Here is a 12,828-nt window from a genome sequence, read left to right as displayed (position 1 = left end):
TTTGATTGGAATACGATTTTTATATGCATTTAAAATATTTTCAGAAGTTTAGAAAATTTTATGATGCTGGAAATTCAGAAAGTTAATATTTTAAGGTTTTTAATGTTTTTAATCACTAGAATAGGTTATCTATACTAGGGATTAAAAATAACGAGAGTTTAAATTATAAAAACGATTTTTAAAGACGTTTAAAAGGGTTTGGGACGTTTTTAAAGTTGCTGTATTTTTTTTAGTTCAAGTATTTACTTGATTATTTATTGTTCTAGGCGGAGATTTCATGTAGGGGACTTTTAGAGCATAAAAGTGGCCTACCGTTGCGTTTATACAAGGTACGTACATAGTCTACGTGCTATATGGTTTAGAACATGCCTTAGGGATGTTTTTATTTATTAGTATCATGTATAGGACCTTGTTGTCATGTATATGATTTCTATAATTGCTTTACATGTTACTTGCCTGTGTGCTACATGTAAATGAGAATATGTATGGTATGACTTGTTTGTATGGAAGTTTGATGCAAGACAATAATTTCAGTTTTGGTATTAATTCGTAAGTGGATTAATTAAGTAAGTTGAATCATGTGTTACATAGATTTCTTGGAGTTATTATTTATCTTATAAGAACCGTGGATCTTATTTGGTAAGTATGGATTATACCTATATAAAGGTACGGATTTATGTTGGCTAGGTTCAACAAAGGATAAAAAGAAATAAAAGGAGTCTTGATTGATAAGTTTGAACACTTGTTAATTCAAAGATAAAAAGAATGTTGTTATGATTATGTGATTATGAATATGTTTGTTATTTGGTTGTTGTGGTGTCAACACAAGTAATAAATATATTAACGTAAAGTGAAACGAGAATAAGTTATAGACTTTAGACTGGTGCACGTCTAGAGTTGGACACTAAGGGTTGGGGTACATAGTCCGCCGTGATATGTATCTTCGAGGTTGGATTGATCACCATTCCTCTTTAGTTCAAAGGTTCCTCGATATCGAGGTCATTCTGGTTTACGGAGTCATGACCGTATTTCCTATTTTTGTTGGTCAACTCGTCCAATAACTATTCCATTAAAGTAATAAAAGTTGGTCAGTTAGTTCAGTAAAAGTTGTTGTAGAGTATTATTTACTTATGTTATTATTTATTCCTACAGTTTGTTGTAGTATCATGTTAGGATTATTTGTGTCTGATATGTAGTACTCAGCTTTGCTGATTACGTGCTTGTCTGTGTTTGTGATCATGGCTTTGCCTATTGATCCTGTGGTGATCCTTCGGGGAGCAGAGTCAAGAAAGCATTGACATTACAGGTTCGAAGATGCATACCATTGGGAAATCTGGAATGGAGAGGCTTTTGTGACATTAGTCGTATTTAAGTTGTTTCTAGGAATTTATATTTCAAACATTAGCTTTAAGTTGGTGTGTTTCAGTTCAAACATTGTTTACTCTTATTTCATAAGTTTAATAAAGTTGGTTTTGTTTTAGTAAGTTTTCCGCTGCAAAATTCTGAGTAAGCCGAAACGTTATCACACGGGCGATAATGCCTGGGTAATTCTCTAGATTTGTTATAAAAGTATTTTCTAGAAAGAGAGAATTATCGGGGTGTTACAATGTTGGGTCTTCCTCATCAATCCACTTAAAGTACTTGCATTCCCTTGTGTTAGTGTCAGCATCATAGTTTGGGCATGCATAAAACCTTCTCCCCGGATTGTCCTTAGTTCAAGCTCTCGTTTTTGAAATGTACAACCCACAATTACACCTCTTACCATCTTGACTCCAACTTCTACCCTTCTTAAACATAATTTCTACCACATAAGTATCAAATCGTGATTACAATTGCACTTATTTAGGTTTTGAAATCAAAAGTCCTAATTTTTTAGATCAACAAACCCGAATTGTTTCACCCAAAAATTTTGAAATAAAAAACCCTAAGAATCTCGAACCAAGATAATTGGGGAAAAAACCAAAAATTTAGTTGTACTAACCTTGTCTTATGATGCACAACACTGCAAATCAAATGAAAATGCACTGAATTGAAGGAGAGGAGAGAGAAAAACAATGTCAAATGTGTTAATGGTTGAGAGAAGAAACAGAGAAAAAAACGAGGGAAAAAAACGTAAATAAACTAAAGGTCAGAGGAGAGAGAAAGAGAAATCGAGGATTTTGGAAAAGGTTTGAGACAAAAATTTCCGTTGGAGGTTAACCATGACGTCATCTTTGGCCTCAAATCCAAATTGGGCTGCAACTTAAAGGTACCTTGAATTTGTGAGGCTGCAATTGGAGAGTTTGAAATGAATAGGCTGCAATTAACAAACTCGTAACTACAAAAGGCTACAATTGGCGAAAAATCCTTGTTAATATTTTAAAATGAGATTATAAACATAAACATGTATTAGAAGCTTAAGAAGAGTGCCACGTGGCACCGTTTCTTTGATTGGAACGCCTTTTAATATATTTGTATAGATTAAATACGGCTCAAGCTCGATATGAAAAAGAGAATATGCCACCTTTTTTAATATAGTGACTAGTTTATTCTATTTAAGGATCAGTTTAATCTATTTTGTCACCACTTTAGGGCATGTTTGGCAAAACTAGCGGTTCTAGTAGCTATTAACGGTTGTAGTAGATGTAGCTATTGGGGGTAGTTGCTAGCGGTCTACTAGTAGCTGTCAGCGATTAAATTAGTTGTTTAATTAGAAGTGTTTGGCAAAAGTAGCTGTTGGAATTGTAAAAGACAATAAATGACATTTATTCTAATATGAAATGAATTAAAACAATTTCATATATTCGTTCAATAGTTAAATTATATATTTTTTATAGAGAAGTTACGCAAAAAGGAGTATACGACTTTTTAGCTGCTCAAAGAAATGTACTCTAAGAAAATATTCAACCCTCAAAAAATTTATATTACTAGTAAAATACTTGTAAAATATATTATCTTTAAAATAAATATTTGAATTACATCTCCGCTATTGTAAAACAAACATTGAATTGCCATAAATAAAACAATTAATAAACGGTAAAAGGAAAAAAATAAAAAACATTGGTTAATAATTCTACATTATGCTATTATATAGTGTTTATTTGCTAGACCGCTACCTCTAAATCTCAAACGTTACTTGTAGTAACGTTCCACAACCGCTACTCATAATCTACTCCAACTGCTACCCGCTACTACAACCACTATTTTACCAAACACTCATAATTTTCTTAAGTGGCGTTTCAATCTTGTCCAACCGCTAACCGCTATCTTAAACGCTAGTGCCAAACATGGCCTTAATCTAATTATTAATGACATTCAGTGACTAGTTTAATTCATTTGGTGACTAGTTTAAACCGTTCGGTAAGATTATCAAGTTATATTCTAAAATTGTCTGTTTTAGTTTGACAAACAAGAAAACAGAAGGAGAAGAGAAGGGATAACTAAAATAGTGTTGGGTTAGAGTGAAATGAAATAAACTTGTTAGAAAATTCAATCTTAAATTCGTTTAATTTTTATAATATTAGACCGCTTGTTCTAATAATTTGTGAATAGGTTTTTTATTTTTAATTTAAACACTATTCATAAATAAAGAAGATTTTCAAAAAAATTCCAATAATCTATACTAATATATTAAAAGGCGTGCATAAACCAGGAACGGTGCCACGTAGCGCTCTCCCTAAGGAGTTTTAGTTCATGTAATCCATGTACAATAAAAAAAATTAGAAATTTGCATAGTATAGGTTCTAATCCCATGACCTCAAGTTCATGTACTAAAGTTTTAACCACTAGACCAAGTTGTATTTAGTGTTATCATTTCAAAGTACAATATTAATAAATGAAATTTTTTCTTACATGGGACATAGCCCAAACCTAATAACTAATTGTCAATTAAATCTTGTGTAATTCTCTCATTGTGTACATCAAGAAAATCTATTTTTTATAATTTCAATACTATATAAATTAAAATATTAACAATACACATACATTGACAAACGTAAACATATATTGGAAAATGGGAAATCTATTGGGAGACAGAAGGAGCACCTAACATAATGAATCAAAACATATCAAAAAAACAACCTGCTCGAGAACGACCAACGAATTTGAGTTACCTGGGTAAGCATTATGAGCAAGTAATATCATCTCTCTGAACAACAAAACCTTTTCAAGTAAATAGGATTGACAAACAATTGCCATCAGATCCGAACCTATTCTACAAACCCGTACGAGGTACATATCAAAACAACAAAAGAAAACAAGGAAGCAATAAACAAAATGATCCCAATGCAAAACAAAATTATCCGCCACAAAGTCGATCGTCCTCTCAGCAACTCGCGCCTTTAAACTAATGGTGAAGCAAAGATGATATGGCAGGGGAAGGTGCAACTCGCTCCTTCAAAGTAATGGTGAAGCAAAAATGATAGCAGGGGAAGGTTGATGGCCTTACTACTGCTCGTAATCAAAGGATACAATTTCTTCTTCAACACCTATGACCTCCTCACATTCAACTTCCTTAGCCTCGTATTCCTCTTCTTCGTCACTAACTTCACCATCTCGGAGCTTTTCTCTCTCCAATTTATCTTCTTCGTGGTACTTCTTCCATACGTTGATCCATGAACTCCATTCTTCCTTCAACAACCTCCTCTTCTCACGATCCTGTTCACTCAATAATAGAGACACATCCTGGTCTTCTGCTTCATACTTTTTGCTGTACTTCTTCAAGTTCTTTGCGATTTCCTCCTCCTTTTCTGGAGTCAACAAGGTTGGCGGTCTGGGACGCCATATGAACTGTGATATTGAAATAAAGCATCATAAGCTTTAGAAAACAATCTGATGGCAATCAGATTAAAAGACAATGAACACCATGAACGATTTTGCAACAAAAATCACAACTAAAACAATTAGGATACAATGATAAAATTCAACGTCACCATCAGTATCAACTAGACCTAATTAATATGACTGTAACTCTGCTTTCTTACAGCTTGTACTAAGGGCCTCCTGGCATATATTCAAATTAAAGGGGTATCTGGACAACACTGTTTGCATATTAGACAGCAGAACACTTCAAATTCACACTTCCATAGAGGGAGAGCAATATCATATAGTTGATTTATGACCATGCTAGAACACTATACAAGAAAAGAGGATGCAAAATGGAGAGCATGGAACAAGTAGAAAAACTTGGACAATGGTAAGCCACGAAGAAGCACCTATACTAACTATTTTCATAAAAAAGTGTAAAGACTACAGGGAGTAAGACAACAGCCACAAGCTCATCTAACAAGCTTGACAATTTATGCTAAACTTTCTATTATAACCGACTGAGCTCCGACACGGGCTTAACCAAACTTGACAGTTAGCATCAAACATGTTCAGTCTGATAACAAGGATATACACCCTGATTTTCCTGACTATTGTCTGTAAAGTCCAAAAATCTATATACGGTCTGAAGCAGGGGACCAGGCATGGTTCCACTAAATCAATACTCATCCTACCTGGAAGAAATGGTCCTTCAGTACTCTGTAGAGTGATTTCCCATTGAAGGACCATATGTGGAACCCATTCTCCATCTCATGAACCGAAGTAACAGCAGTTGCAACATACCTAGAAAGGGATTATTTGAAAACAAATTAGAAGGTAGGGTAGTCTCCAAAACCATGCGCAATACAACAGCACACAAGTTGCTAAGTAATTCTAATTAGCTAGAAAACCAAAAAAAAAAAAAAAAAAATTACCTTCCAGTAGGATCCCACTCGACGTCTGTGCACATGAAATGCTCAGTTGTGGCCATAGTTTCAAGCTCATCAACATTGAAAAATTCAAGCTGCCCGTTAAAACCCTTCAACCCTGCTAATATAATATAGCGACCGCCAGGTGACCAGTAAAGAGCATTTGCTTGCTTGCTCTTAAGAGTTGTGAGCTTAGAAACTCGACCTGTGTGGTGAGCAGTCTTCATCGAGTAAAAGCTTATATCAGGCCTTGGATTATCACCATGGATAACAGCAAATCTGTGGCCTTTGGGCTCCCATGCAAACGCGATAATTTTATCATTCTTATTTTCAAGCTCCAAGACTTCGATAGGGATGTCACGTTCCTTGATACGGAAAAGCTCAAAGCCAGTATAAGTGCTTTTTTTGGTCTTTGTATACCTATCAACTCTAACAGCAAGGTATTCTCCATTGCTTTGCCAATACATTTTGCAATCACTGACACTGAATAGATTCTTCTGCCTGATCTCAACTTTGCCAGGGATTTGATAGAGACTCACCTAAAAGAAGTAGAAACATAACAAGATGACAAACAGTAGAGCAACGAATTCACCCAAGGCAACAAGCTACAGGAAGTAGACCACCTAAAAATCCAAAGCCAATGGAAGTAGATAAAACAAGGAACTTGCCTTTGCTGGTTGGTTCCCAAGCTCTGGAACAAAAAGTGCCAATATCGGATCTGTAGGAGACCAGCAGAAGTCCATAACATTTTCCACCTTTATAGACTTTTTGTCTATAAGGCTAAAGGTCTCTGTTTCATATACAGACACAACATTCTTCCCAATTCTGGCAAAATACTTGTCATCTTTTCCACCAGCCCATCTACACCCATACACACATGATATCAACATGAAGAACATAACTAAAGATCAGACACTTGATTGATATTAAAGTTGAGGAGGATTACTTAAAAATGGGCCAATTGACACCAGTCAAACCACCAGTTCCACCAACTGCAAACTCATCAGCACTTCCTTTAAAATCTCTCCTCACTTTTCCCGTCCTTACATCAAAGATATTGATTACAACCCTCTGACATAAACATAGATATTATGTCAATGATATCCACAATTCAACAATTTAAACCAATTAATTAAAAAAAGGCATGCATCACTTTGGTGAGAATCAAAAAACCTACATGGGTGTCTCGCGGATTGCTTGGTTCATGGGTACTGTAAGTTACTAGGTAGTTCTCTCCAGGAGAGAAGTCAATGAATTTAACCTACAATTTACACCATTTGGCATCAGTAAGAACATTTATGAATGGTTAAGCCTCAAGCAAACACAGCTACAGGTGGAAAGCAAACCATAGGATGAGCATAGCGATGTATGCGATTGAAACCAGACGCCCCTCCCCAGACAGCAGCACCTTGGCGGTGGACTGTAGCCAGATAACTGCCCAAAGGAGACCATTGAACAAAGCTTTCGGTCCAAAACTGCAGAAATTGCTTTACGGTTATCCAGATAAACAAGAAGATGACTAAAATATTTTCTAACCATGAGGTCACAAGTTCCATGATCAAGAAAAAAAAGGACTGAAACTCAATTGCTAGCAAAACTTAAATCCAAAACAACTGCAAGTACATGTTGACATCTAATAGTGCCCCATCTAGAAATATAAAAGTAATACTACAAGAGATTTAAGAGCATACAGGACGTTTATAAACAGGATCAGGCTTCATTTGTCTAGCATCATTCCATAAGACCTCGGTATCTTGACCGGAACGAATGACAAACTGATCTCGAGCTTTTGCATCAGTTAGCCAATGTTGTAGATTTTCCTGCAAAGGTCATAGCAACATATAATTATGAGTAGAAACCATATAAGTAGATGCCATAAGCTGCAATTCACCTAAAACTCTAAATATAAAACTCGAGTCCAATGAAATAAAACAAACAAAATCTCAAGACAATCAACATTACCGTAGGAGTATAAGGCTTAGTTTCTGGTGGAGCCCACTGATCAGGAACCTTCATAAACTTATCAACTTCATCGAACAAATTGAGAGAAAATATATGTGACTTATCCAACTTATACCCATTAGTCTTCTCCTTGGCAAGCTCAGCTTCCTACCACATAAAACCCCAAATAAGAAGAAAATTATAGCTTGCCTCAAATAACAAAAAAAAAATGGCCCTAAACAAAACTTAATATTGCAAAATATGTTCCATGAACTAACTACACAAAGATTGAATTTCACAAAATAAAGCACCTAAATTGTCGACATTACAGATGAAATGTATAATATAAATTATAATTTCAGTTTTACATCGTTTGGTTGACAAAAGAATGTAAAATCATTTTCCCTTAGGGTAAAATTACTCTCCCAATGATGGAAAACCATTTTCCCTTCAAAATGAAGGGAAAACTATTTTCCTTATTTCTCTTGTACACTCCTCTCACTACCTCCTTACTTTTCCTTTCATTTCATCATTTTTCTTACATGGAACCAAACAACGGAGACCTAATTCTGGAATTGTGGTTTCCATTGTAAATTGTAGTCCATGAAAATCATTTTACACTGAAAATATTTTACGTCCTACCAAACGGAGCCTTAATGATTAGCAATTAGCAATTAGCAATTACCTGAGGTGTATTATACTCAATGAAGCAAAAACCAAGGCTCTTTTCAGTAGCAGGATCAACAGGCATCAAAAAACCATCTTCTTTAATGACACCAATTTGGCTATAAATCTTGCGAATAACACTTCCTAGCTTATCAAACTTCTCTTTCGGAACTTGTGGCAAATGATCCACCACAATTATGTTTCCATAACCTTGGTCGAAATCCGAGTTCTCCTCTTCTCTAAGAGCTTCATCATCACTACTCAGAAAAATAAAAATGTACTGATTATAGTTATACAAGCAATATCGAATTCATGAACTAATAATAGAAGAAATTTTACCACAATTTTAAAAGCACAAAATATTTACCTTGGGATGCCGAAATCTTCGCCGGGAGGGAGACGAATAGAGTCCAAATCGAGTTGCGTAAGATCGACGCCAACTTCAGCAGCCATTGCATCAATGTCCACCGTCATGGTGGCTGCACTCGCAGAGGAGAGAGGGAGAAACAGAGTGAGAGTGAGAGAGATTCCGGAGAAAACTAAACTAGGGTTTTGGTGGAAGGAGATGAAATGAATTACTTTTTAGTTTTCCATGACAGTTATATTTTTTCCTTTTAATTCGAATATACTATATATGGTGGTTGTTTAGGTATAAGAACAATTTGACTTGTGTGGACCCGGTTCAAGGATTCGAGAAAGGGTTACAAGGAGAATGGAAAAGTTTACCCTTTGATTTTCAAAGTTATTTGTTTAGATATTATCAAAGGAAACCCTAGTATTTTCTACCACCACAACTTTTCCCCTAAAACTACCACCACCCATGTAAAACTACCAACTTTTCCCGTCTTCCACCTTTCCCTCCCCGCCGCCGCCATCGCACTTACCCTTCCCTGTCGCCGGCGCGCCGCCCCTTCCCCTCGTCCTCCGTCACCCCTTCTCCTTCCCTTCGCGACCACTGATTTTTGCAGTAAATAATCTTTTCTCTTTTCTCCTCTCTTGTAGATCTAGAGTTTTTCGTCAAGGGAGAGGAGTTTTCCATGGATGGTGGTGGTTTTCGTGTGGATGTGGTGGTTTTTCGGGTAAAGGTGTGTTTGTTTCCAGCGGTGCCTTTGGTGGTTTTGAGTGTGGATTGGTAATGGTGGGGTGGTGGTTTCGGGTTGGTGGTGGTGGTTTTAGGTGGTGGTTTTGGGTGTGGATCGGTGGTGGGTGTTGGTTTTAAATGGTGGTTTCGGGTGTGGAGCGGAGGTGGGGTGGTGGTTTCGGGTGTGGAGCGGAGGTGGGGTGGTGGTTTCGGGTGTGGAGCGGTGGTGGGGTGGTGGTTTTAGGTGGTGGGGTAGTGGTTTCCGGTGGAGGGGTTCTAGGGTGGTGGTTCACGTGGCAAAGTGGTTGTGGTCAAAGGTGATGGTCAACGGTTTTCTATTCCCCCTTTTCTAAGTGGAGGGGGTAGTGGGGAATCAAAATAGAGGGATTTAGGGGTAATGGAGGGGCAAAAAGGGGAAACAAAACCCCCAATCCAAACAAGTTTTAAATGGAATCAACTAATTCCCTTTCCCTTTCTTGTAACCCCCTAACCAAACGCCCCCTTAGTGTGCACCAGGCAAAACAACATATCATTACCGGACAATCCACTATATTATGCGAAAACCCACTATATTATGCAAAAATCCACTATATCATTCAGACCCACACTATATCATGCAGTAACTCACTATATTATTCAGACACACTCACTATATCATTCAAACACACACACTATATCATACAGAAACTCACTATATCATTCAGACATACATTATATCATACTGAAACTCACTATATCATTCAGAAACACACTATATCATGCAGAAACTCATTATATCATTCAAACACACACTATATCAAGCAGAAACTCACTATATATCATTCAGACACTCATTATATCATGGAGAAACTAAATCATTCCATATGTTAGAACACGTGTCATAATATATATTACGCAACTTAAATCTTCCTGTATGTTAAAATATTTTAATTAATTCCTCTATTATATTGCATATAATTTCACATTATGTTTTCCGTTAATGAAATAAACTATATTGTATATAAGTTCACTATATCCTCTGTAGAATTCACTATATGAAGTTAATATCTTACCAACCCGGTGCACACTAAATTAGTGTGCACCGGGTCCATTTGAGTTTTTTTAGTATAAGAAATTATGTAGACAATAGAAATTTAAGTGATTGTCTTGATTTGGTTGATACCAAGTGGTATTTGGGTATGTTGGATATTTCAGTACAAAGTCAAGTTATTGAAGATCGACTTGCTTCTTTAGAAATTCTATACAAGCCCACAAACAAGTTATACTCCATTATAGGGACCTACTGCCTCGCCCAACCCTCTGAAAAAGATGTTTTTTGAACGTAGCTCAATCAATTTCTACTACACATCCCTCATCCATGGCTTCTAATTGACGACTTCAATGAAATGCTTCTTAACCAAGACAAACTTGGGGGAGCACCTATTACAAATAATCAACTAAAACATTTGCCTCACATCCTTCACACGCATTCCGCAATTGATATACCCTGCCATCAGATGGCCTATTCTTGGAAAGGTTTTTCCCACGGCAAACCAATATATGAATGATTAGATAGAACAATCTCAAATATGGCCTTCTATAACGACTTCGATCAAAGTACGTTGTTATATGGCACTTTTACCGTACCAGATCACGCTCCCATACTTTTCTCGACGAATCAAACACCGCCGACCAAACCGCCCCCCTTTAGATTTCAAATTTTTTGGGTTTTGGACAACGTGTCACACTCTATTGTCAAGAAATATTGGAATACCAATATTGCCGGATCACGGTTCTATCGTATTCAACAAAAATTGCTCCGCATCAAGACTGCTCTCAAATCGCGGGCCAAAACAGAGTATAGGCACACAACTAATAAGCTACAATGAAACGATGAAAAACTACAAGAACTCCAAAACAAATTATGGCAACGACCTTTTGATGAAATATGGGTAAAACATATCAATACCCTAATTCTTCAAAGGGAAAAATTACTCCTTTTCAACCAAAAAGCTTGGGGCAATACGACACGCAAAACTTGGCTCACCCAAGGAGATCGCAACTCTAGATACTTTCATAACAAAATGAAAACAATTACAACCCACTCCACCATTTTCCGCTTGAAAAATGAGGTCGGCCAATGGGTCGATTCCCAGCAAGATCTTAACAATATACTCTCAAAGTCCTTCCAAGAACGCTTCAACCACTATCACTAATCAAAGAACGCTAGACCTGAGTTTTCTCACTCCATTTGTTTCGCAATCAGATTCTCAACTCTTACTAGCACTGGTTTCTCCAGATGAGATAAAGAACACACTGTTTGATATTAACCCTAATAAAGCCCCAGGCTCGGATGGGTACGGAGCAAAATTCTTCCACGCCTAGTAGCCAATCATAGAAAAAGACGTCGTCATCGCCATTTAAAGTTTCTTTCACCATGGCAAATTGTTGAGTTCCCTGTTTTGAGTTTTGAGTGATGACAAACCACATTGAACTATTATATTGCATGCATGTTTCTGTTTGCATGTGTAGGTGCCAAAGTACAAGTTCAATGGATAAAAAGACGAAGCTTGTGAAGCCAAGTCTTGAAGAATTGCATGAAGACCAAGATCATGTTGTAGCACTTTTAGGTCTTAGATGCAATGTAAGTGGTGTAAAGGTGTTGATGCACTATAAAGGTTTGAAACTAGAGAGATGAGTTAGTTGTGGATGACAAGAAACCTCAGTTACTTGTCATACACAACTACAAGTAAACTTGGTTGATTGGAACAGTCTGGGAACAGATCTGAACCAGTCCTCTAGAGTTTATTCCATGCATTCGTATTTTAGGAAAGTTTTCTTTCCGCGCAAAATTGATTTTCAAAATACACGGATGCATGGTTTGTTGTGTGAGCAAGATTTCTTAAGTATGGTAAGTGTGTTATATGATATTATACTGATTTTATTTATTATAAAATAAAATTAGTGAGTATATTTTCCTTGGAATAATTTCCATACTTCCGAGGAAAATATACTCTCATAATATCATGTAACATTTACTTACCAAAGGCTTATTTAAGGAGTTTTGCCAGCACACAAACAAGATGGCTTTTGCACGCATATTTTCAGTATACTCTAAGCAAAAACATTCTCTCTCTCAAGTTCTTAAACCTAGCATAAACTTTAATATCACAATAAGGACTAAAACTACTCTCATTCTAAGCGTATTTAGGCTGTTTGTTTTTTAGAGAAAAACTTGTTGTATTTGAGCATTCTGTGAGTTCAGTTTGCCGGGGAAGATGATCGGGGATCAATTTCATTTGGACCATCATAGTTGGTGGTTGGGTCGAACTTCCATAGGAGGAAGTTGGGGAATCATTTTGTGCATAGGTGCATAAGTGATTGAGTGTAATTCTTTTGTTATTCTGAGTTGATTAATAAAAGAGTGAGTGAGTGGAGGACGTAGACTTA

At 36.5% G+C, this 12,828-nt stretch overlaps 1 protein-coding gene across 1 annotated transcript; it reads right to left on the bottom strand.

The window, feature by feature from the left end:
* Positions 1-4,081: 4,081 nt before the first annotated feature.
* Positions 4,082-8,921, bottom strand: LOC104908012 (eukaryotic translation initiation factor 3 subunit B). The gene is made up of 11 exons (XM_010697055.4): positions 8,686-8,921; positions 8,338-8,575; positions 7,674-7,820; positions 7,403-7,531; positions 7,058-7,186; positions 6,889-6,972; positions 6,658-6,782; positions 6,380-6,572; positions 5,718-6,250; positions 5,478-5,586; positions 4,082-4,767 (listed from the first exon to the last, which is right to left on the bottom strand). Exons 1-11 carry the CDS (start codon positions 8,790-8,792, stop codon positions 4,426-4,428), a joined length of 2,136 nt encoding a protein of 711 aa, XP_010695357.1. The 5' UTR covers positions 8,793-8,921; the 3' UTR covers positions 4,082-4,425.
* Between the last annotated feature and the right edge of the window lie 3,907 nt (positions 8,922-12,828).

The sequence above is a fragment of the Beta vulgaris genome, chromosome 5 (assembly GCF_026745355.1).
Source record: "Beta vulgaris subsp. vulgaris cultivar EL10 chromosome 5, EL10.2, whole genome shotgun sequence".
NCBI classification, from domain to species: domain Eukaryota; kingdom Viridiplantae; phylum Streptophyta; class Magnoliopsida; order Caryophyllales; family Amaranthaceae; genus Beta; species Beta vulgaris.
The sequence above is the reverse complement of the archived record's forward strand: the minus strand, read 5'-3'. Positions and strand labels throughout refer to the sequence as shown.

Excerpts from the sequence above, each read along its gene's own strand:
- LOC104908012 (XM_010697055.4), bottom strand. The coding sequence starts at position 8,792 with ATGACGGTGGACATTGATGCAATGGCTGCTGAAGTTGGCGTCGATCTT. Across the intron at positions 7,532-7,673 it reads CTAAGCCTTATACTCCTACG|GAAAATCTACAACATTGGCT; the intron begins GTAATGTTGATT and ends TGACCTTTGCAG. Across the intron at positions 6,783-6,888 it reads GCAATCCGCGAGACACCCAT|AGGGTTGTAATCAATATCTT; the intron begins GTAGGTTTTTTG and ends TGTTTATGTCAG.